Here is a 25,966-nt window from a genome sequence, read left to right on the forward strand (position 1 = left end):
ACGGAAATAAGAATGTTCTTAGCTTGACTGAAGACTATTTTGTCTGCTAAACATAAAGAAATGATTTTCAAAGCAAACATCTTTTGCATCACAAATATGCTTCTTACCTGTGCTGCTGGATATATTAACATCAATACTGATATCAGATATTCCTCCTCCCTTCAGAGATGCTACACATGTGTATGTCCCAAAATCCGTGAATTTTAAATCAATGATGTCCAAGTTTGTCGTTCCCGGGGAGACATCCGGATCAGTCTGTGTAATAACCATCCGCTCAGAACTTCTCAATGGACGACCATTTTTAAACCAACTAAATGTTAACTCCTCAGAAGGAACAGCTTCTACTTGGCAAGATATTTTCACCTCACGCCCAATCTGGATGTTGTCATCTTTGTGATAAGGATCTGGTGTGATCCAAAATCGTCCTTTTTTTAATGCTAAAACATAAAAATTCCATAAGTAGTTAGTGTTACTTCCATAATATTAAGGATTCATTCACTCTAGGTAATCATCTCTGGGCTGAAATAAAGTAAAACAAAATAAAATAAAGTGTATATATGTTTCTTTGCTGTGTGCATGTCAAAAACCTCATTTAGGAAACCTGGAAACAGTCTGAAGATCTAAGTCACTTAGAGATTCTAAACACTGATTTTTGTAAATTGGATAATATTTTCCAGTGATATAAAAGATGCTTTGTCTATATATGTTAGACAATAAAAATTGTTGCCAATGAATTTTGAACACATGATGTAACTTGTTTTGTATGAAATCATTTAGGCATTAGACTTAAAAATAACAATATGGATCATAAGCCCAATTCAATACCTGTGCCACCCTTTAATTACGGTGCAATTTCACAGAGAATATTGCACAAATGTCAGAATAAAGAAAATTCTTCTAAGATTTTATCTACATGCTGACCAAAACTAGTTTGGTAAGAAGTGAGTCAGTTCATATTCATAAGGCATTTTCATATATTTAAATAACCTGCACTGAAGAGAATTAAAAAAAAAACACATTTGCTATGACTGTTCTATTTCACCATACATAGATGTTTCCAGTTGAATCTGCGTGCTGGCTCATGCAGATGGCCAGAAGAACCTCTTGGCAGATGGTTTGGAAAACATGCTGTGTTTGTATCCTAACAGCAGTGCTTTCTGGGTCTAAGGGCAGTACTGTTCTCTTAACATGTGTCAGCAGTGATAACTACGAGAGACTTTTGGGGGAGCATCTACTGGCCTCCCAAGGGCCCCAGTTCTAAACTTTGAATGATACCATGGGACTCAATATAGAATAGGGTTTGCGCATTTATTTATGGCAGTGATTCACAGACATACATTCTTCTCTTTACTAACATCCTACTCATTTCCCTCCCCCTTAATATCACTTATTATCCCTATATGATAAAATGTGGCATATGCACTGAAACATTAATTATCAGAATAAAATATTGTCCGTTCACTTTTACCATTAACCATATATAAATGACACTGGCAAAAATGATGTGAATTTAAAAGACCTGCAGATAATAGAGGCCTTCTCATTGCATTGTGGGTGACCTTTCTTGAGTTTAACCTGATTTTTCTTAGTTCATCCCATAAAAGCAAGAAAATACCATGGAAATCTTAGAACTATATTAGAATGCACTAGAAATTAAAAAAAAATGCTTTTAATTTTATTTACTAGTCAGCCCCATATATTTTCATCTGCTTTTTTGTTTGCAACTGAGGAGAGATAAATGAATATCAAAAATAATGTTTATATATTTCTTTTTATTCAAGAAAAATTTATAGGGCTCCTTTTCAGGACTCGGTGCTAGATGAGGCTCTTATTACATGAGATGAACAAAGTAGACATAATCCTTACCCTCATGTACTGGTACAGAATATTTTGTACTCATAGATTATAGTCCAATTTATCCACCTGACACTTAGGATACTCCTGTCTAGAAAAACCACACTCTACATAGATATTAAATGTTATAACTTTGAAGAAATCTGAATCTCAGAGTATCCTTTAAAATATTGTTCAGAAAAGGCACATGTCTTCATTCTTAATGAAAACACCAAAAAACAAATATTTAAATCACATTTTCATACCATTGTTTGTTACATTTTTCCACAAATAAAATGCTAACAATTATTTATTTATTGCTAACAATGTCTTTATCAGTATATGACTGTAGGATGAAATTAAGAGAAATTATGTCATTCTATTACCCAGTGTGTGTGTGTGTGTGTGTGTGTGTGTGTGTGTGTGTGTGTACAATTGTATTTTAACAGGCACTGAAATACAACTTTGTGGCTAGAAAGGAAAATGTGCTGAAAATGCCTATATTTGGTATATAACTTGTGCACACATATTTCAAATATAATTAAAGTTCTATAGCACAAAGTAAATTATACCCTACAATAGTTTTTCTTTTTTTAAGAGTCCCCAAAAATTAGTATGTCAAGGAGCATTTACTTTTGTCAGCACCATAATATTTAAATGAGTTTACTTTCATTGGTAAGAATTTTCCTGATTCTGTTTCTACAGAAAAAATGATAAACCTAAATAAAATTTTTAAACAGACAATTCTTAATTTTAAAAGTTTAAATATATATATTAATTTATTAATAGCTTCATATGGACGTACATTGAGAATAAATTTCATTCCAAAATTATTAGGGTGGCCATATATAAACACAACAAAAACTTCTGATGTTTTGGTGATTAATATTTATTTACTAGGCAGTTACTGTTAGGTCTGCTCTCTGCCTAGTGACATAGTAAATGGATACCACCACTGAGAGAGCTGCAAGTTCATCAGATTAGTTAGATTTAAACAACAAAACAATTCAAAGCCACTGATTTTTTAAAAACCATAAAATATTTATAGTATGTGTTCCAAACTGTTTTATTCATGGAAAATACCTTTTCAAACCTGAAGTATAGAAAATATTAAAGATTATAACTCTAATAATCAATTAATTAAAAAATTCAATATGATTTGCAACTATATTTTTTGATAAAAAGCAAAATAATCAAGTGGGCTTTTAAAATGAACTCATTGCCACAAATATTTGTTGTTCTCAGTATCAGGCCACTCTGTGACTTGACCAATGTCAATCACATTAGTCTTCTGAATGACAGATTCTAAATGGGAAAAGAGGGACAAGTCAGTCTGGCAAGTGAGCTAAAGTTAAGGAATATCAGAATAAGTAGCATGGATCATTTGACTGGAGAGCCATCTCATTGAGTTTGTCTTATGTTACCTCATAACAAAGTACCTAGTTTTGCACACAAAACAGAAATGTTCTAAGGGAAAAGAAATAATGTGTATGTGCGTGCGTGCATGTGTGGGAATCCACGCACAAACATCTCTTGGACCAGTGGCCAGTTAAATTTATTTGATTTTCTAACCTTAGCTCCTCAGAAAACTAAAAGCATGCCTCTGTAAACTAGGCACAGGTACATTAAGATCTTGAAACTAATTCTAGCTTTTCATTTATATGTAGTCCAATATGGCCAATCTAATTTTTATGGGTCAAATGCATCATTTATAAAAATAGGAGGTGATAGTAGTAGGCTTCCTCTGAGACCCATTGTGAGAAATAGCTTATTAGCAATAGTGTAGAGCTTTGAAAATATAAAGTGTTTAATATAGTTAATCAACTGGGAAGCAGGTTCCTTCATTTATAATTAAACACTCTCTTTTTCAGTGAACAATTTACGGTAGTTCATGCAATGTTAATTTAAAGTCATTTCCTGCTAACCAGTTAAGATTTAAATGCTTAAAATCAATCTGCGATTAGTACCAAAGTATAACAAGGATCCAACAGACATAACAAGACTCTATAGAACTAAAGAAATTCTACGGAAAAAGAAAGGAGAAATCCCTTTCCCCAAATGCAATTTCTTAGTCTGACTATTGAAAATCCCCTAACACCAGCCTGAGAGAACATTAGATTTAGCTTAATGTATCATAAATTGTGATGGATGAACCTCAAAAGGTACTTGTTTAGTCTGGCAGTTCATGTAAAGAATTGGCATCAAGCTGAGTCTCTGTTTGGGATAATCAGTTTAGAAACACTGCCATATAACCCATAGCCCCCGTTTTTGTTTTTTGTTTTTTTAATATTGTGAGAACTGAATACAAACTTGGCCCACATTCTCTTCTGACAAGTTACTTGTGAGTATATTCTAGATGCAGTCACTGAAGTCCCTCTACTCTGAAATTTAAAAAGGTGCCCTGCGAATAGAGTAAAACCAGTGTGTCATAGCAAGGCCACTGCAAAGATCTAGGTGGGCTTTCTGCTTGCCTTTCCCTAGAGTTAAAGTATATTTTTGCCTATGAATGACTACAGCTATGAAGAAGATTTCCATTATATAAAATTAGATTACTTCTTGAGTTTATTTTTGAACGAGAAACCACTGGCTTTGGAGAAGTCTATGCCTGTGGCTTCCAGGAATATAGGCTCAATGGAGATAAAGACAAAGAGGAGGCTATGAGGTTGTATTTTGCCTGTAACTATAAACTTAAAATTATAAAATGTACTGATTGTTTGTCAACTGTTCCACAAGTATACAGCATATAGTAGTTCCAAAAGAAAATATAATTTGTAGATACAGCAAAAATGACACTAAATGAAGTGATACTCAAAATGTTTTAAATTTTGGAGTGCCTGGGTGGCTCAATCGGTTGGGTGTCCAACTTTGGCTCAGGTCATGATCTGGCAGTTCACAAGTTCAAGCCCCGTGTCGCGTTCTGTGCTGAAAGCTCAGGGCCTGGAGCCTCCTTCTGATTCTGTGTCTCCCTCTCTCTCTCTGCCCCTCCCCTCCTCTCTCTCTCTCTCTTGCTCACTCTCTCTCTCTTTCTCAGAAATAAACACTTAAAAAATTTGTTTTAAAAATTTTTAAAAAGTCAAATTTTAATGAGGAAGCACCTCTTTGCAGATATGAAATATCAGGTGTCAGTCTTTTAACCTCTGCTGAGAACATAGCTATTTCACAGGGATGATGAGACACAGAGTGACCACCACCCACTATTCTAAGTAGTTAAATTACTTTAAAAATCACAAAGTGTACCAATTCTTATACTATCAGTAGGGTTCTGGACTGCAGGAAAACTGGCAAAATGTTGCTGGGAGAAATGGGTCTAGAAATCATTAATAGTGTAGTCAGATAAACAAAAATTGATTTTCTATTTCTTTATTTTCTATTAAAGACAATAAAAATATTTAAATGGAAAAAGAAGTATTTGCCAGTTTCACATGATGTCAATTGAATAAACAGTTGGAAATAAATTACATCAGCAGAGCAACTTAAGAAATAGTAAATTATAGTGTATATAATCTGTCCTATTATAATTAGATGTCAGTCCTCTTCAACGAGAGTGTGAAAACCTAGGGAGTGGGGCCATGCCTCATCCTTCTTTATGGTCTCCAAATTTTGAAGCTGGTTCCTTGGTAGAATTGGTATTTAAGAGGTTTTGTCAAATTTAATTAAGTGTGACATTTTAAAGCATTAACTTTACAAATGCCAATCATTTCCATTCAGTCTGATATCTATGTTAACTCTTTTTGTTTGGTAGTCTTGTGTTCTGAGATAAATCATGGCAGAGGGAATAAGATAGAGAAAGGAGAAGAGATTTGATGTCCTCTAAGGTCCAGGGGTTTTGTTATAGGAGCAGAATAATGCTTGGTGAATAAACAGTATTAATATAGGAATATATGTGAAGAAAAGGATTCCGTACAGAAAAACTCAGGAGACCTCATTCCATCATGGCCAATGACTAGCTAGTTATGTATCCTAGTCATATAATGTGTCAGGGACATGCACCATCAAATTAACATCTGTTACTCATCCTTTCTTTGTAAGGAGCCTGAATTTCACGCAAAAGGGTTTGTTTACATGCTTTAGAGCTCAGTTGATAATCATTTCTAAGGAAAGATGAAAGAATTAAGAAAACTGACATCTAAGCACAGTTATATTAATTGAAACAGTATTTGCCAAAACTTGTTTTAGAAAAAAGTCATTAGGGATCATGTTAAAAGGAAGCAGAACAAATAGTGTTGGGAGATTGACTATATGAATAAGTTTGCTTTCCTGCAGAACTTCCCAGAACTTTGAACATGTTAACACACACTTTGCAATACTCCTAGAGGGGCTTATGGTATTTTTAAAAAAAACTTTATTTGTGGAACATCTTTCAGGATCAGTATCTTACAGAATAAAGAGAATCTATCAATTGATGAGAATCACTGAAAAGACTCTAAAATTAGATTTCATGCTTGATGTTTCAGGAATTTCCATTATGCAACCACAAAAGTAATGAGAAGATACAACTCTTTAGTAAAAATAAAATTTAAGATTAAAAAACTAAAGGAAAGGGAAATATTTTTAAACTCCGATGTACCTACTGGCACATCAAAGTTATAAAACATATTTCAGAGCCATGACATAAACTTATCTGTACCAACAAAGGTGTGTCTCTTTCCTTTCCCAATTAACCAGCATTTTTAAAAATTTAATTTATCAGTTTGTTCCTATCTTGGGAATGCACATTTTGGAATATGCAAATAGCATTAAAAAGGGATTAAGTGTATTAGCTTCTGTACAATGTGCAATTATTGATATAAACTAGTAAGACTCAATCTAGCTCAGATGCTTGCAGAAATAATATTTACTTATTTATACATTATGTTGTTACGAAAAAAGCACGTAAAGTGTTATTATAAGAAGCAGTAAGAGGTGCCTGGAAGCTCAGTCAGTTAAGCATCCGACTTCAACTCCAGTCATGATCTTGCGGTTTGTGGGTTCAAGCCCCGCGTCTGGCTCTGTGCTGACAGCTCAGAGCCTGGATGGAGCCTGCTTTGGATTCTGTGTCTCCCTCTTTCTCTGCCCCTCCCTGACTTGTGCTCTGTCTCTCTCTCCTTCAAAAATGAATAAACATTTAGAGAAAAAAAAAAAAAAACGAAGCAGTAAAGCTTCTAGAAGATGGATACAAGTAGGGAGGTACTTTTTTTGTATATATTATTAGGTATTTGTACATTTACTTCCCTTTATCTAACAATTCCAATTGCCAATCTGTAGTGTGAATAATGCAAGAATGAAAAAAAAAAATCATTGCATCCATTTCCTGAAAGTACTTTAAAATAGCACCCCTGATAATCTGAATGCAGAATTAGATGCTGGAAGGAAGTTGGGGTTCTATTCAATTATGAAGTATCAAGGCTTTATTTATTTTGTGAATTTTCTCAACGCTAATTACTGTAGTTAATCATTCAAGTTGTTTAAGCAAAGTATGGTTGAATTTTAATTGTCTTTTAAATGTCCTTGCTCAATAAAATAATTGCAGGTAAGTATTTTGAGTAGTAATTAAAGTAAGAAAGGATCTTTTAGATGGGCACAAATTTTCCTTTTTGGTTTAAACCCTTCTTTGAGAAATGGGAAAAGAAATGGACTAAATTGATATTATCATTATTATTTTGCCATTGATATCATTTCAGCTCTATCTCAAGGAGAAAATGTATATTGTCCATAAATTATCAAAGTGCCTTTATAATGTCATAAATAAAGACAAATATTTTCATACCACAGCTACTACATAAATGGTATTTGACACAGCACGGCATGTTCGCACCACTTATCTGAATAGGAGAATGTTAATCAGCACAACTTCCTGCCCTCTGATGTCACAAATTAGCAGGTAGTCTGAGTTCACCTTTCCTATCAAATTTAAGAATACCCCTTCACTACGAGAAATAAGAACGTGCCCACAGTAAATTATATTTTTGGTTAGTTTGTAAGGACCCAGGACTAGAAACAGCTATAACATCAACTGCAGCTTTGAAGGGCCTGTGCTAAATATAGTTCTTTTGAAGTCCTTTTGAAAACAGTACATCCTTAATATTTATGGAATCGATCACGTAGCAGTGAAAACTGGAGGAAAATAATGAAACTAAATGAAGCTAAAAATCTTTCTTTACTTTTCTTGTTTTCTTTGTTTTCTGTCTCAAAGTTATGGCCTTTTTCCTTTCCAAACTCATTCTGCCCATCTGGCAGCCTCTCACACTGAACCCTGATGCCTCGCATTCTTTTGAGTATCCACTTGCTTTTGAAATTTCAATATTTTCTTTTCCATAAGCTATTTACTCTTAGCATAGAAAATTATTTCGGTCACATCAAAACTTAAAACACTTTTTTTTTCTTAATCCTGAAAATCCTTGAAACTATTCATGGCATATTTCTTAAAAAAAAAAACACACAGTGAAACCCCAGTTACCCCCACTATTCCATCATGTACTGATCTACCTGGGCAGTTCACACACTGGTTTTCACTGGTGCTATTATGGCATCGAAGACTCAAAGGTTAGCAATAGCCTCTTAACAAATTAACTCAATGATTTTTTTTTCTCCAGGTCTTCTCCATTTTTATATACCACTTATATTTGTACTCCCTATCTTTTTACATTATTGATTTCTTCCTTCTTGAAAATCTCTTTTCTACTGGCGTCTATGACTAGTAAAATATGAGATCATATTTATGAAAATAAATAAATCAGTTGGCTTTGCTCATCTGCATCACCACTGTCATGCTATGTTCTCTAGTTCCTTAGTTCATATGTATTTTATCATCCATATATAGTTGTAAGGTCAGTCTTTGTTGGGAAGGAAAGAATTTTTATAAATTATTTTGCCATAATTGTAGACCACGGATATTTTCCTTAATCCATTTTGCTGCCCATGTTTGGGAACATGAGATCATTGTTTGTTTGTTTTTGTTTCTTGATAAACAAAAGGCTGTGACTGGATCTATGCACATTTCAATTTAAAACAATTGCTAAACCATTGATATATATTCTTTCATTTTAATGTTAAAGAGCAAGAAAAATAACCTAGATATATTAAATGACCAAATGAAAAAAATCTGTATTCCTTAGGAATTTCTATAAATGACCTTAACTACCTTATCTTGCCCTGTAAGAATCTGAAGAGTCAATACCATTGATGAGACCACCTAATTCTGATAATAGACCATAGGACAAGTGCCTGGATTTGTGGGTTAACTAACAGATGACAGGGCTGCTAAAATGAGGTGTGAAAAGACAGGCTCCAAAACTAAATAACTTTCATATATGTGTTATAAAGAGAAATGTGTAACATTTACTTTAAAAAAGTACATCCTACTTGCTTTAGAAGTTTTTAAAGCATATTTTAGAAATACATATTATACATATAATAGTTCATTCTCTCTTTTTAATGAGAAAATTGTGGCATATAAGCAAGTAAGGTCAAACGATGGTGGCATAGAAATGTTTTTACATCCCATACAGTTGGTAGTTGGGTTATAAATCGGCTCTGATCTTTACAGGACCAAAGGCAAAGAGGGAAATACTAATTTCATATTTCACAGTTTCTGTGAGTTAAAAATACTCCCACTGCTTACATTAACAAACAAAAAAAAAACTATTCCTGATTCAAGATCTGAATGGAATTTATCTTCTGAACTTGTACAAATGAGACCCACAATAAGCAGCATTTGGAACCACATCCCATGATGATCATAACAGTATAATTCAATGACTAGTTGTCAATCTGTCCCTCAAGGTGAGTTAATTATACCAATTTTACATAGGAACCTAAGGAGTACGGTCTAGATGCACAGGTGTTGAAGTTCAAGTCAAAGATAAATCCAAAGATTTGTCTTGGTAACTATTCAGCAAGAATGAATACGAGTTTACATTCTATGACAATGACCCAGGGAGGTTGTCACTGCTGGTCATGGTTGGGGGTGATGCTATATGTTCAGGGTTATATGAAAATATATACTTTAAGTGTTAACTGACATGGAAGTAAGATTCACATAGTCTTAGAAAGGAGAAAAGCCGACTTAGGAGGCAGTCTCTGTGAACAGGTAGATAATGGGATACCTGTGGATAGGGACAAGATAGGGAGGTCTACATGTGCCAGCATCCAGTGAAAATACTTAAAGAAGTGACACATGCTGAGTGCTTTAAGAAAAAAAATGGTTCCACAATATCCTCATGTTAAATCAACTGTTGCATTACTTAGAGAGTTGTTGAATATATGTCAGTGCAATGTTAGAACATATTTATCAGACACAATGACTTTTGTATTGAAAAAGTTGATCTGTACTCATTCTCAAAGGAAATTATGATATGATAAGGCCAGTAGTCTGTTAAAGTTATTACTACTATTGCAAATTAAAACTATTACATCTATAGTTTAGAAAAGTAGTTTTCCAAGTGTGGATCCTAGATAAGCAACAAGAGCACAACCTGAGAACCTGTTAGAAATGCAAGTCTTGGGTAGTACCTCACACTCAATTGGTAATTCCTGGGATAAAGCCCCACCTCACACTAAATCTATAATTATTCAGGTAGGACACAGCTATCTGCATTGCAACAAGTCCAACTGTGTGATTCTGATGTATGTTCAAGTTTGATAACTGCTGTCTTAGGAAACAGTTAGTTATCCTTCCACCCTCCAGAAATGCAGAGCCAGAAGAGAATGAGGCCGGTCATCAGCTTATCCAGAAGGACTGAGTTATTAGAGAACATGCTTAAAAGTGACCACAGCGTATCATTCTTTACTTTACCCGACCCTCAAGGGAGTGTTTATCCTGATTATATTACTTCAAACATTATTAAGGAACAGCTCCTAAATATATCAATAATAAAATTATTTAAATTGACCTCATACAACTTAACATGTAACTTCCTTTCAACATAGCTCAGGCTTGAAGAAAGTTTCACAAAACCAGTGGTTTCTAGATGTCTTCACAAGCTAATAAAGATATTAAGAGTGATCAATATTAAGTACCTTAAGGTCACCATTCTTTACCTAAGAAATTCTAACTCCCAAAGTATTATGAGTCTAACTAACCTCCATTTAGGCAAAATCTAAAAAAAAAATCAATCTGTTCAGAATTTGGGATTGAGAAATGCATAGCACATCAGCTTTCATCTGAATGCCAGTGACTTCTTGGAGAGTCAATATAGAGAATAAGTAAATTTGAAGAGTAAATATTCTGGGGTCAGATTATCTGGGTTCTAGTCTGAATTCATCATTTATTAAATGTGACCTTGTGTAATTAACTCAGTCTCCCAATTCTGAAAAGTGGAGATCATAAGTTTGAACCATGAAGCTCTGAAAATGTTGATGCCCACACAGAGTAAGCAAATAGTAGATGCCAACTGTTTTTATTCAATGTTTCCTGACTCACAATGTATCTATTGCTATGCTTCCCACCAAAGCTACAAAGATGGAAAAGCCTAATGGTGGAGAAAAGCATAGAAATAAATTTTATTTACAGTGCAATAGAGACAAAGACACAGAGTACTAGCTATTACACAAGGGAATACTTTAAAACACATAAACAAAAACAACTAGTTACTGTGGAGAAGGCAGGGAAAGTCTGAGAATTAGGGGAAAAGAGAAGGGTTGTAGATGCTGACAAATCATTCCACAGAGTGGATTCCACCATAAGTATGTGGAACAGAGATTTTTATGGTACCAGTGTTTGTTTCTAATTCATCTTTCACTAATTCTAGCAAATAGCCTCACCATTCTATGAAATGTATTTTTCTGTGATTTCAACCATTCATTTTCATTCCCCTCCAGTCTCTCGGGTTGCAAGTTTGGTTCTCCTTTCCAAGTTAAAATCTTAAACTGTCCTCCTGATCTCAGCTCCAGCCCTGCATGGAGTATCACACATCTTCCATTTTCTCCTGTTTTTCTCTTACATTCTCTCTCAAACACAACAAGGTCCTTCCCATGTATCTGTAAACAAGATCATAATCTCTTCATTAATTACAATAAAGCAACAACAACTAAATAATACAGAAAGCCCTCTCTAAACTTTATAGCCTGAGGCTACTTCTTATTTACGTTCTTTCCCTTTCTCCTTGTCAAAACATTAACACAAAAACCACTCACCCTTAACCTCTTTCAAATTAGTTCTGATTCTCACCAGGACCAGAGTTGTAACAATTGCCAGGGAAGACAAATTCCAGGAGCTGCTGTTCTCCCTTCTCTCCCTGCAGCATTTGCTGTGTCCTGACCTTTTGTTTCCAGCTCCCAGATAACTCTATCCCCATTTCCTCCGTCCTGAATCTGGGCTCCACTTTTCTCTTCTCTGTCTACCCTATTATTTCACAATTTGCTTTTTACATCCATCGTTTCAGGCTCAGCACAGATGCCATCTTAGGCAAAAGCTTCTGACTCTACCTCTCTGAGTTACAGTTGTTTACTTCCAGTCACCAGCTAGGTTTCTATGTGATGAAGCACTTCAGAGCCTGTGCGCCTTAAAACTACTTGTACTACTGCTTTAAGGAGTATCTAGATTTCCCTCCCCAGCACGCCCCTCTCCTGCCATTAATGACACTTTCTTCTATAGAAACTATCTTTTCCCCTTTGCTGCTTGCAGGCTCCCAGAATTTGCCATTGCCATTACATATACCTGGTATGGGTATCTTCTCTAAGCCGTGTGTCCAAGTCCTCCCCAGTCACCAAAAACCCAGATCCAATGTTATTGCTTTCATAATACTTTCCCCGATGCACGCAATTAAGACCGAATTGCCACTATTCTCTGTCAGAAAACCCTCTCCCACATAGCTGTTTTCAAAATACTTTGTATTTTCTGGACTTACAAGCTTCCGGAAAAGAGAGGTACTTTATATTGCTGACTTCCTGAGCATTTTGTCTTCCACATGTCTTATATTGTGGTTGGTGATATGGAAGAGTAAATAGGATAAACAAAAATATAAAACGTTACATCCACTGGAGATATATCTGGAGCTATTTCCAAGTAGTTATCATATTGATTGTTGTCACCTAATATTAACCTAAACAAATGCACTTGTGTATCAATTATTTTTTTCTTATTTTAAGAAGTTGTTTGAGAAATGAATTTAAAAAGACACTAATTTGGGGCGCCTGGGTGGCTCAGTTGAGCAACCGACTTTGGCTCAGGTCATGATCTCATGGTTTGTGAGTTCAAGCCCTGCGTCAGCTCTGTTCTGACAGCTCAGAGCCTGGAGCCTGCTTTGGATTCTGTGTCTCCCCCTCTCTCTCTGCCCCTCCTCCACTCATGCTCTGTCTCTCTCTGTCTCAGAAATAAACATTAAAAAAAACATTAAAAATAAATAAAAAATAAAAAGACACTAATTTATTGTTATTTATACCCACAAGCAGTCCCAGTGACAATAATGGACTTTGTGCTTTACAACTCTGGATTATTTTCATAGTAAACTATACTGAATTACTACAACCCTTTGAAAATCATCAAAAATAGAAAAATAATTATCAAATATCAATATAAAATACAAAAAAAATACCTACCAAATAAAACTAGGTAAGGAAATTAACTTATACTCAATAAAGTATTTGTTCAGGAAATAAATTAATCTTCCTCACACAGTGGGTATCATTTAATGATAGTGCCTGATAAATATATGTCTTTTGTGAACTACTCCTCAACATATTGCAGAATCTTGTTGCAGAATATTTTTCTTAACTGAATTATAACAAATGATCTGTCATTCTGAAAAACACTTAATAGGGGAAAGAAATAAAACTTTTAATTCTCTGTGTTGGTAATCCTCCAGATATTTTGGAAAAAAAATATAAACAAAAATCTAAAAATGTGTGACCATCTAACATATAACACATGCAACATTTTTCATTAATATCTATAATTCCCTGCAATTGGAAATTAAAATGATACTTTTTTTTCTTCTTAAATTTCCCACATATACATGGCTCTGTATGACTCTGAAATCTCAGGGCAGATGAAAATGTATAAATATGGCCTGTGGAAGCAGAGTGCCATGATTTATCAAAGTAGGACAAATTTTGGGGTGCCTGTGCGGCTCAGTGGATCAAGCAACCGACTCTTGATTTTGACTCAGGTTATAATCTCACAGTCGTGAGACTGAGGCCTGTCTTCGACTCCTCATGAGCTAGGATTCTCTCTCCCCCCCACTCTGTCTGTGTCTCTCCAGCTTGCGTGTTCTCTCATCCTCTCTCAAAATAGATAAGTAAACATGAAAAAAAAGGTAGGACATATTTCAACATACATATGTATATGTGTATATGTATATATGCATATGTGTAAATATACATATGCTAACCAACAAGCACTATTTTAAAAACATCTTTAATTACTCTGTCTTCCCCCATTTTCCTCTTATTTTACTAAATATAATAAGAGAAATACATATTTAAGAGCATACTATATGGACCGGGCACCTTTATTTGGAGGTCCAAATGAAGCTTGGGAATAAATCAATGAGAATTTTATGAAGCTATTTTTCCAAAGACTGCCTCAAAATTAATTATCTTTAATCCATTCCTTATCACCATTGGGTGATACTGCAACACTATAGTGTTTTGTTTCATTACATGGTAATAAAATAGAGTATTTATTGAAATTTAGCTATCTGGAAAACATTTTCCTACCAGAAAATCTTGTGCAATTCTACTCATTTTTTTTAAACAGATAAATATTTTTTTGCTTGGAGCAGAGTCAAAGCTCATTCAGTTGGAAACTCAACACAATTTGGATTTATAAAAAGTTTTTTTTTTCTATATAACTTAAAATACATCATTTTAAGCCCACAACTTTAAAAGATTAAGCTTTGGGGCACCTGGGTGGCTCAGTCAGTTAAGCTTTTCACTCTTGGTTTCGGGTCAGGTCAAGATCTCAGTGTTGGTGAGTTCAAGCTCCATGGGGCTCTGCACTGACAGCTCAGAGCTTGCTTGGGATTCTCTCTCCATCTCTTTCTGCCCTTCCCCCACTCGTGCTCTCTCTTAAATAAATAAACACTCAAAAATAATAACAAATAAAAGCTTAAGTTTTTAAAAATGTTTACTCTAAAATGTATTACATATGTCCCTGCTTTTTAATTTTTTTAAGTATAGTTGACACACAATGTGACATTAGTTTCAGGTGTACAACATAGTGATTCAACATCTTTATATATCATGCTATCATCTGTCATCATACGACGTGACTAAATCTATGTCTCTGCTTTTTCAAGAAAAGGAATTGGGACATAGTTTTGCATTTTCATAAAAATTTGAGAACCTATCATCACCAATTTACTCAACTGCACAGATAGGCACCAGGTGTCTTCTGATTATAACAAAGTGACTTTTTTCTTCTCTAAATAGCTATAGACAAGAGTGTATTCTTAGTTTGTGTCAGGTTCTTTTTGATTTTCCCAGTTTCTTTGTTGATAAGTGTCAGCTCTTACTCTCACTACAGTTCTAGACTTAGTTTAACAACTTCACTCCCTTCCCAATTTTCTACTCTACCTCTTTTATCAAAGATGCACATGGGCTTTATCATACAGTTGTGTGCTCTCTTTCCATAGTCATATTTTTTTCTTATTTTTTGGTTTTCTTTAGTTTTTTCTCACTTTTTACTCATTTTTTCAAGGGGCTCTGTATGATTGCTATATATGTGTGATGTTACTTTGTAGTGTCAAGGTCCTGAGACTACTGCTCATTTATTTATATCCTTCCATGTTCTAAGAAGGATTTAAAAGACTTTCAACATTTATTGCTAATTTACTGTACCTTGAAGTAAAAACAACAGCAACAACAATGACAACAACAACAAAGAAGCAATGATAAAATCAAGTTAGGAAAACAAGACAAAGGCAGAAGTGAAGCTGAAGGGAAAAATAAATACAATAAGCTTCTATATATTTATTTGCTATAGAGGCAAGCCAGAGATTATATACTAAACACTGTAGCAGCCAAAAACAAGGAGTAAAACTTGACCAGTTGTAGAATTTATAGTGTATGTAGAGTAAAAACAAAATAGCTGCACAAGAGAAGTACGAGCATTTCTTACAATGGTCACCTTAGGAGGGTACAGGCTAGAGGGATGAACAATAACTTTGAACATTTTCTTGAAAAAAACCCAGGGAGCAATTTTAGAAGGCTATTTATAAAAAATTGCTCATTTCAGGCTTAAAAGATTAGGCTAAGGGGAATTTAGCAAAGGAGATTTAATATGTGAAGGATGGATGAGGAGACATATGATATATCAATTTAGGGATAGATTTTCATGCATTGAGACCACTAGTTCCTAACCAAAAGTAAACAGAGTCACAATGTCTGAGCACATCCACCTGTGATTCCAAGTAAGTTACGTTAAGGTGCAGTTTGGGAACGTGCATTTTTAGGCTACAACTAATGATTCTGATTTATGCCTCAAGATGAGAAATTACTGACCTAAATAAAGAGTTGAAAACATTTCCTACATGAAATCCTCCATATATTTGATATTCTGGATTAAGATTCTGAAAAGTATTGAGCAGCAATAACTTTGAGATCAAAATCCCTGGCAAATCAACCACAATCTCTATTGACAGTTAACCACAGAGTCCTATGCTTCAACAGTCTGACAACCAAGGCAGCGTCCCACAAAAACTGTGTGGTTTGAAACTCCCTGCTAAGTAGCTTACCCTAAATAAGCTAAGTGTTATTATTGAGGCTTACCCTCAACAAGCCTAAGTGTTGAGGACACAAATTCCTTATAATGACAACATCTAAAATAAAACATCACATCAAATATTTAAAATATAAATCCAATTTAGATTTTAGTACAGCACAACCCACAACCTATACCTGTTCAGTCCTTCTCAAATTTGAGGGGAAATTATTAAGATAAAACCGTAGATAACTTCATTCACATATTTTTTCCTGAGGGGAATAAAATATTCTCTTAAAAGTAAATTTTTCAAAAAAAAATTAATGGTTATTTATTTTTGAGAAACACAGAGAGAGAGAGAGAGAGAGAGAGAAAGAGAGAGCACGGGCAGGGGAAGTGCACAGAGAGAGACAGAGAGACAGAGAGACAGAGAGACAGAATCTGAAACAGGCTCCAGGCTCTGAACTGTTAGCACAGAGCCCGACATGGGGCTCAAACTCACGAACTGTGAGATCATGATCAGAGCCAATGCTTTGATCAGTTGGATGCTTAACCAACTGAGCCACTCAGGAACCCCTCAAAAGTAATTTTTTAAAAATATTTATTTATTTTTTGAGAAAGAGACAGAGAAAGGGAGGGTCAGAGAAAGAGCGAGAAAGAATCCCAAGAAGGCTCCATGCTGTCAGCGCAGAGCCAGAAACAGAGCTTGTTCTCATGAACCACAAGATCATGACCAAAGCCAACTCAAGAGTCAACTGCTTAACAGACTGAGCCATCCAGGCGCCCCTCAAAAGTAAATTTTTGAAAAAAAATTAAGTTGATTACTTAGCATGGCAATTATGTGACATTTGCACTCCTACTTCTTCATATACAGATGACCATTATCATATATTAATACTAACCATCTTTCCTATCCAGTCTGGATAACACTTTGAAACCATTTGGGACATAGTTCTATAGGCAGTCACTAATATTTGATGGGCATTTGGCATGCTTGAACAGGCCTTTCTGACAGTTACTTAATCTTCATTTTACATAAAATTTCCTTAATGAAAGACCCTCCAAAATTTGTAGGTTGTTTGGGTGATTTTTTTTAGCCATTTAAAGAAGGCACAAGTAAGGATTGTATATGATTGAAAAACCATTTGATAAGGTGTCATTAATAGGCTGAGAGATGAACAAGCTTATTAATAGCTCCAAGGAACTAAGTTTCTGTTTGCTAAATTTAGAAGAATCTAAGCAGTGATGAAATTTCATTACTTAAATATTTTAGACAGCAGAGTAGATCAATGTGGAATTCTGCTTTTATTAAGTATAGCTTCATTCTCAACATCACTTGAGATAGAAGCTGGCAGAAAGTAATATTGGGGTGCAAGCAAATCATATATGAAAAATACAGATAATTTCTTATAGCACTAGTTTAATAATAAAGTGTAGTGACAAGGACAGTCAAGTTAATTGTCCCTTTGCACTCAGTTTTACTGTATCCAAATGTCCACAATAATGTTGACAGTAAGTAGTTTTAGGTTGTGTTGACAAAAAATGAATGCTGTCAAATGTACTGTGTTATTTGGGTCAGTTGATTTTATCATAATTTCTATTTGCAGTCCTCCTGGAATTCAATAAAACAGAATAAAAGAACTACACAAAGGTGCAGGTTAACATTTTGTCTAATTCAATTAAACACATACTTACTGAATATCAGCTACATAATTCAGTCATTAGAAAGACCTGGTCTGTCATCATATACAGGGAAGAAAACATGATTCAAAAACAAAGCTGAATATGTAAATAGAGTGAGAGTAGTAAAAATAGCTTGATTTATATTGTACTTATGTTTAATTCGATGATTTCTGGTTGAAGAGATGTCTGTTCTATTTATACAGCCACTAGTTTATTTGGGGACACAGGATCATTTTATTTTTCTTCCACAGAAACATTGGAAGACTATTTCTTCAATAAGAAAACCACTTGCGACTATCAGTTTAAACATATTTTTCTATAAAGGAAATATTGAGAGAGACATAGCTTATTTTCATATTATTATTTATTTTCTCCCAAGCCTCACTGAATAGATATTATTGTAATTTGACTTGATTTTTTTTTTGGAAAGAAAAGGATACAAACCCATTAGTTAAAAGGTAGAGAGATTGCTCCATTTTGAATTGTAGTCACCAAACATATCTTGTCATTACACTGTAAGAATTGTAATAACAATACTTTGGTTAAATTCAATTATTCTAGAAAAATAGGTAGAATCAATAAAGCACTGCCATGTTATAATGAATAGTTAAGGGTTAGTTTTGAGTGATATTGTGTTTATTATTAATGAATATTAACTAAGATCATGGTTATATAAAATGCTACAATCTCTGTTGCTCAGCAATGCTTTATGCAGCCTCCCTTTTCCATGCTCTTAACCATTCTCCATTATCTGCCATCATCAACCTCAAACTTCCACCTAAGTTCATCTCTCAGTTTCAGCAAAAGCTATGGCCTCTTACTTCAATGAGAAAAATAAATGGCATTAGGAATAAATGCCCAAATATAGGCTCCAGTCCAAAACAAAGCTTATCTATGGTTCTACCTCTTCTTATCCTTTCCCTTGTGTCTGAAGATGATCCCTTCTATGTTCGACCATGATTGTGCCTGCATCTATTCTGTTCCACTACTCCCTCTGTCCATCTCTTGCTTCAGTTTTCAACCTTCCCTTTGCCACTGATTACCTTAGTCAAGCCTTCACAAATGCTCATCTCTGTCATCTTAAAAAGATTTCATTCCTACTCATCTTATTCACTCTCAACTTCTCCAGGTAGTCCATCTTCACAACTTTTATTTTGCAAATCCCAGTTGCTCCCATAATCTGCTGACATCTGGCTTCTGATCCACCTCTTATGTGTCACAGCACACCAGTGGCATCATTGTGCAGTTTCAATCCTTGTTGAACTTCTGGCATAATGCACTTATGCTGTTGTGACCATGCCATCATTTGTGAAGTCTGTTTCGTTTTTTTTGTATTGCTTTTGAAACAATATTTGTTTCTGGTTCTCATTTTACCTCAATTTTTACAAATTTTTACAAATTGTTGCATCCCTCAAATGTATATGTTTCCAAAGGTCTGTTTCTGGGTTGTGTATACTATATTGCTTTTATCTATAGAGGATGAAATAGAAGCACAGAACAACTTAATGAAAAGATATCTGTAAGTATTAAACTGATAAAAATAATATCAAGTCAAGTAATATTTTAAGTATTATTTTGCAAAAGCTTATAAAAGAATATATTACTCAAGCATTAATGAAATCTCTAAGCTTAATATTATTTGTGCACTTGGGATTTTTCTGCCATGTCAGGAAAATCAGATAGAAAATTTAGACACAAAGTACTTTTAGGAAACAATGAAAAGTACCCACCAAAACCCCAAAACATTAGAGTCTTTTCAGCAAGGAGATATCATTGTGGGCTTATTTTGGGGAATGAGGTGTTCCTTAAAGTGGTCGAATTACACACAATGCTATACCATATTAACTTGTAATTATGAACAGTTCCTAAATTATCACTGAAAATATACGTATCTATTAACATATTTATTATTTTCAGTGCACAGTGCCAGCAATTAAGACATATCCAATAAGAAAGAAAAAAACTGAATTTAATGCATAATTTAAATTTTTCATTATTTGCTGATTGAGCCATTTGTTAATTATTGTTTCTGTGTTGATCATTATATTGTAAAATTATGCTCCTGTTATCATCTTTACTTGTAAAAACATTGGATTGCAAATCCCATTGTATTCTATTACAATTTTTGCTCCTTAAAAATAAAGAGGTAACAGACACTTCCTTTAACTGTAGGTACTTAAAGAGTTTCAACATTATGGTAGAAAAATCTAAGCTACTTGGCTATTTTCTATTTCACTTGCCCATGATGTCTGAGTTTTCTGCATTTTGATCATCATTATACATCAAATTCTCAAATACAAAGTTAGTACTTATAACTACAAATACATTAATGTTAAAACTGTATTGAATCAGACTTCTGTTTCTGACTTTGCTGGGGTCACTTACAGGTGACCATCACTCCCATAAAGAAAAATTAGAAAAGCCAATAAGATTTTTTTAAAGCATCAGATATCAGCTCTCACAAACTTGATGGGTTAAAATCCCAGAGAAAAGGAAAACAAAAAGATGAGTTAACATATTATAGCCACTTTTCTTTCAAGGCATTTGCCTGTAGCTGGAGGCTGAAGATTCAGGCAAAAAAACTCCAGTGAATATTCCACAGTACTCATTTGGAAGCTCTGCAAATCCCTGCCCTAGGAGTGGGGCAAATAGGGGACAGAGCATTACCAACTCAACCTTCAATCTGATCAATATCTGATTGAATTGAGACAAGAAAACTAAAAGAAATTTAAAAAAAAGGAAGAAACATTTCTGAAGAAACATAATCTTAAGCTAATTTTTAATATAGAATACTTGGGAACCAATAAGAAAATAAGGCTTGTCATGAGACAGGACAAAGTTAAAATAAAAAAATATATATATCACATTTGGTCAAGACACTGGAGTTCTTAGATAAAAATACTAAAATAAATATGATTGAAATGCTCAACAAAATGAAATAAAACCCTTGGGAAAGCTAAATAAAAAGACGGAAAATTTTACCAAATGACTGTAATCTATGAAACTAAATAAGTTGTAAATTTTACCAAGAGAAATGCAATAAATGAAATTAAGAACACATTAAGTGTGTTTAATAATAGTTCAAAACAACAGACTACATGCTTGGTGAACTAAAAGATAGGGTAATAATAAATTTTGAAACACAAAGGAGAAAAAGAAGATGGAAAAAGCCTAAAATATATATGAAACTCGGGGAGGGGCCAAGATGGCAGAACAGCATGGAAGTTCTCTGCTTCTCTCATCCCTGAAATGCAGCTAGAACAGCACCGAACCCGCATTTGTGTGAGGCCTAACACAACAATCTGCATGACTTGAGTCACAGAACTCAGCAGGTATGTGGCACAGAGAGGTGAACTGGGGGAGAGAGAAGCCGCAGGGGGGTGGGGTAGGGAGCTGTTTTTGTTTTTGGAGAGAGGACAGAGATGGGGGGGAGAGTACAGGAAAAGCACTCCCCCCAAAAGCTGCTGGAGAGAAAGAGAAAGAGTGGAAATACCCACAAGGAACTGAACAAGAAAGGGAGAAATGAGAAAGGAGAAAAGAGAGGATTTCAATACCATTAGGACTCTACAAACAGAGGAGCACAGAGTTGGAAAATCCGCAGCTCAATACCTAGTGGTGCTCTGGTGGGAAGGGTGAATCCCCAAGAGCAGACAGTGAGTTCTGATGGGTCCTCAGGCCACATAGAGAGAGGTGGTTCCCCTGCTGGGAGGAAATTTGGTAAGGGCCATGAAGCCTCCTTGCAGGCAAAGGTCCCAGTGGACTGCAGATTACAGCCATGTTTGTGGGTATTGGAACAAGAACACTAGGGTGCAGTGAAACGTGGTATCAGATATGTGTTGTGATTTACCATAGTCCCTGAACGCTGCTGCTACACAATCCTGCAAACTTTTTCTGGGGTAGTTTGGCACCCAGCCACAGTCTCTGGGCCTCTGCAGCAGTGTGCAAGCATTCTTACGGGTGAGCCGGCAGCTAGCCATTCCTTGGCAAGACCCTCCCCTGGGTTCAAGACCCTTGGATGGGTCTGAGTGCATTCTAGATGCAGGGCCCTCAGAAGTGAGGGGTTTAGAAACACAGCCCCATCTGAGACAAAACTCTGGAAGGAAGTGCCATTCGGCAGCCTGATGGCTTGGTCATGGACAGAGTAGAAGTGGAGAGAGGACAGAAGCCATAGAAAAAGTAGGGGTGCTTGAATGCCAGTTGGTGAGAGCACAGAGTTCTGATGCTAGAAACTGGGAAGCTGGATGCCATTTGCACCTCTCCTGCCCATGAGCACCACTCATGCGTGTGCCACATCAATCCACCCCAGTAAGCTAAGCAGCACCACCTAGTGGAGAATGGAGCCATTACACCAAGCCCGTCCAAATGTGCAAATCAAACCTTAGAGGATCACCACAAGTCTCTCCACCTGCCTAGTGCACAGATTACAAAGAGCTTCATAGTTTGATTTCTAGAGGAAACTAGATGTAATTTGTAATTTCATTTGGATATCATTTTGTTCACTGGGCCATCTATTCATTTATTTTTCTTATTCTTGGACACAGAAAGAAAAAAAAACTCATTTTTATTTTCCATTTTATAAAAATGATTTCTCCTTAATTTTTTATTTTTTTTGTAAATTTCTTTGTCTATTTTACTTTTCCATTTAATTTTATTCAACGTTATTGTATACAATTAAATTTTTTAAACGTTCTCCTTTTTTTCCTTTTAAAAATTTTCTTTTCTTTTCCTTTTTCTCTATTCTATCAACAATTCAACAACCAGAACAAAACACATCTAGGATCCAGCTTCTTTTATTTGATTTTTTTGTGTTATTTTTAACTTTTAAATGTAATGTTTATTTTATTAATTATGTTTCTTTCTCCAAAATGATAAAATGAAGGAATTCACCCCAAATGAAAGAACAGGGAGAAATGACAGACAGGGACTTAATCAACACAGATATAAGACAGATGTCTGAACCAGAATTTAGAATCACGATAATAAGAATACCAGCTGGAGTTTAAAAAAAAAGTATAGAATCCTTTTCTGCAGACATACAAGAAGTAAAATCTAGTCAGGATGAAATTAAAAATATTATAACTGAGATGCAACCTCGAATGGATGCCACGGTGGCAAGGATGGATGATACAGAGTAGTGAATCAGAGATATAAAGATAGACTAATGGAGAATAATGAAGCTGCAAAAATGAGGGGAACTTAGGCAAAAGAGCATGATATAAGCATTAGAGAACTCAGTAAATCATTAAAAAGGAATAACATCCAAATCATAGGGGTCCCAGAAGATGAAGAGAGAGAAAAAGGGGTACAAGGTTTATGTGAGCAAATCATAGTGAAAAACTTTGCTAACCTGGGGAAGGCACAGACATCAAAAATCCAGGAAGCACAGAGAACTTCCATTATATTCAACAAAAAAGTGACCATCAACAAGGCATATCATAGTTAAATTCATAAAACACACAGACAAGGAAAGAATTATCAAAGCAAAGGGACAAAAACAAAAAGTCCTTAACATATAACCGAAGACAGATCAGGTTCACAGCAGATGTATCTACAGAAACTTGGCGGGCCAGAAAGGAGTAGCAGGATATATTCAATGTACTGAATTGGAAAAATATGCAGCCAAGAATTCTTTATCCTGCAAGGCTGTCATTCAAAACAGAAAGAGAGATTAAAAGAGTCCTAGACAAAAACTAAAGGGGCTTGTGACCACTAAACCAGCCCTGCAAGAAATTTTAAGGGGGACTCTCTGAGGGCAGAAAAGACAAAACAAAACAAAAAATACCAAAAGCAACAAAGAGTAGAAAGGATCAGAGAACACCACCAGAAACTCCAACTCTACAGACAACACAATGGAAATAAGTTCATATCTTTCAGTACTCACTCTAAAGGTCAATGGACTAATTGCTCCCTTCAAAAGACATAGGGTTCCAGAATGGATAAGAAAACAAGATCCATTTATATGCTGTTTACAAGAGACCCATTTTAAAACTAAAGACACCTTCAGACTGGAAGTAAGGGATGGAGAACCGTCTACCATGCTAATAGTCACCAAAAGAAAGCCAGAGTAGCCATACTTATATCAAACAATCTAGATTTTAATATAAAGACTGTATCAAGAGATGAAGAAGGGCATTATATCATAATTAAGGGGTCTATCCACCAAGAAGATCTAACAATTGTAAACATTTATGCCCCCATCGTGAAAGCACTCAAATATAAATCAATAATCACAACCATAAAGAAACTCATTGACAATAGTACCACAATAGTAGGGGACTTCAACACTCCACTTACAACAATGGAAAGATCATCTAAGCAGAAAACCAACAAGGAAACAATGGCTTTGTATGTCACACTGGACCAGATGGACTTAACAGATATATTCAGAATATTTCATCCTAAAACAAGAGAATACACATTCTTCTCAAGTGCACATGGAATATTCTCCAGAATACATCACATACTAGGACACAAATCACTCCACAACATGTACAAAAAATCAAGTTAATACTTTGCATATTTTCAGACACAAAACTATGAAACTAGAAATCAACCATAAGAAAAAATTTGGAAAGACAAGAAATACTTGAAGGCTAAAGAACATCCTACTAAAGAATGAATGGGTTAACCAAGATGTTAAAGAGGAAATTAAAAAGTACATGAAAACCAATGAAAATGATAATACCACGGCCCAAAACCTCTGGGATGCAGCCAAGGTGGTCATAAGAGGCAAGTATATAGCAAGCCAGGTCTTCCTAAAAAGGAAGATCTAAAATACACAACCTAACCTTACACCTTAAAGAGCTGGAAAAAGAACATCAAATAAAACCCCAAACCAGCAGAATATGGGAAATAATAAAGATTAGATTAGAGTGGAAATCAAAGTTATCAAAATCAACAAAACAGTAGAATAGTTCAAAGAAACAAGGAGCTGGTTCTTTGACAGAATTAACAAAATGGATAAACCCCTAACCAGTGTGATGAAAAAGGAAAAGGAAAGGACCCAAATAAATGAAATAGAAAAGGAAAGAGGAGAGATCACAACCAACATTGCAGAAATACAAACAATCAAAAGAGAATATTATGAGCAATTATGTACCAGTAAATTGAGCAATCTGGAAGAAATGAAAAATTCCTAGAAATATATAAGCTACCAAAACTAAAACAGGAAAAAATACAACATTTGAACAGATCCATAACCAATAAAGAAACTGAATTACTAATCAAACATCTCCCAAAAAATAAGAGTCCAGGGTCAGATGGCTTTCTAGTGGAATTCCTCCAAACATTTAAATAAGAGTTAAGACCTATTCTTTTGAAGGTGTTCCAAAAAATAGAAATGGAAGGAAAATTTCCAAACTCATTCTATGAGGTGAGTATCACCTTGATTCCAAAACCAAAGACCTCACAAAAAAGGAGTACCATATACCAATTTCCCTGATGAACATGGATACAAATATCCTCAACAAGATACTTGCCGACTGGATCCAACAATACATTAAAAGAATTATTCACCATGATCAAGTGGGATTTTTACCCTGGATGTAGGGTCAGTTCAATATCCACAAATCAGTCAATGTGATACATCACATTCATAAATGAAAGGACAAGAACCACATGATCCTCTGAAAAGATGCAGAGAAAGCAATTGACAAAATACAGAATCCTTTCTTGACAAAAACCCTCAACAATGTAGGGATAGAAGGATCATACCTAAGTCATAAAACCCATACATGAGAGACCCACTTCCAGTATCCTCCTCAATGGGGAAAAACTGAGAGCTTTCTCCCTCAGGTCAGGAACACAACACGGTTTCTCACCACTGTTCTC

At 35.0% G+C, this 25,966-nt stretch overlaps 1 protein-coding gene across 2 annotated transcripts in view; it reads right to left on the bottom strand.

Moving 5' to 3' along the window:
• MDGA2 (MAM domain containing glycosylphosphatidylinositol anchor 2) overlaps nt 1–25,966 on the bottom strand; it is an 865,051-nt gene that overhangs the window by 226,203 nt on the left and 612,882 nt on the right. For both annotated transcript variants that reach the window (XR_006704997.1, XM_045450889.1), the window contains exon 7: nt 108–437. Coding sequence is in view for 1 of the 2 variants with exons in the window: in XM_045450889.1 (XP_045306845.1) it covers nt 108–437 (330 nt within the window). In the remaining variant the exon portion in view is untranslated. The remainder of the gene's footprint in view (nt 1–107; nt 438–25,966) is intronic.

This window comes from Leopardus geoffroyi, chromosome B3 (assembly GCF_018350155.1).
Source record: "Leopardus geoffroyi isolate Oge1 chromosome B3, O.geoffroyi_Oge1_pat1.0, whole genome shotgun sequence".
NCBI lineage: Eukaryota > Metazoa > Chordata > Mammalia > Carnivora > Felidae > Leopardus > Leopardus geoffroyi.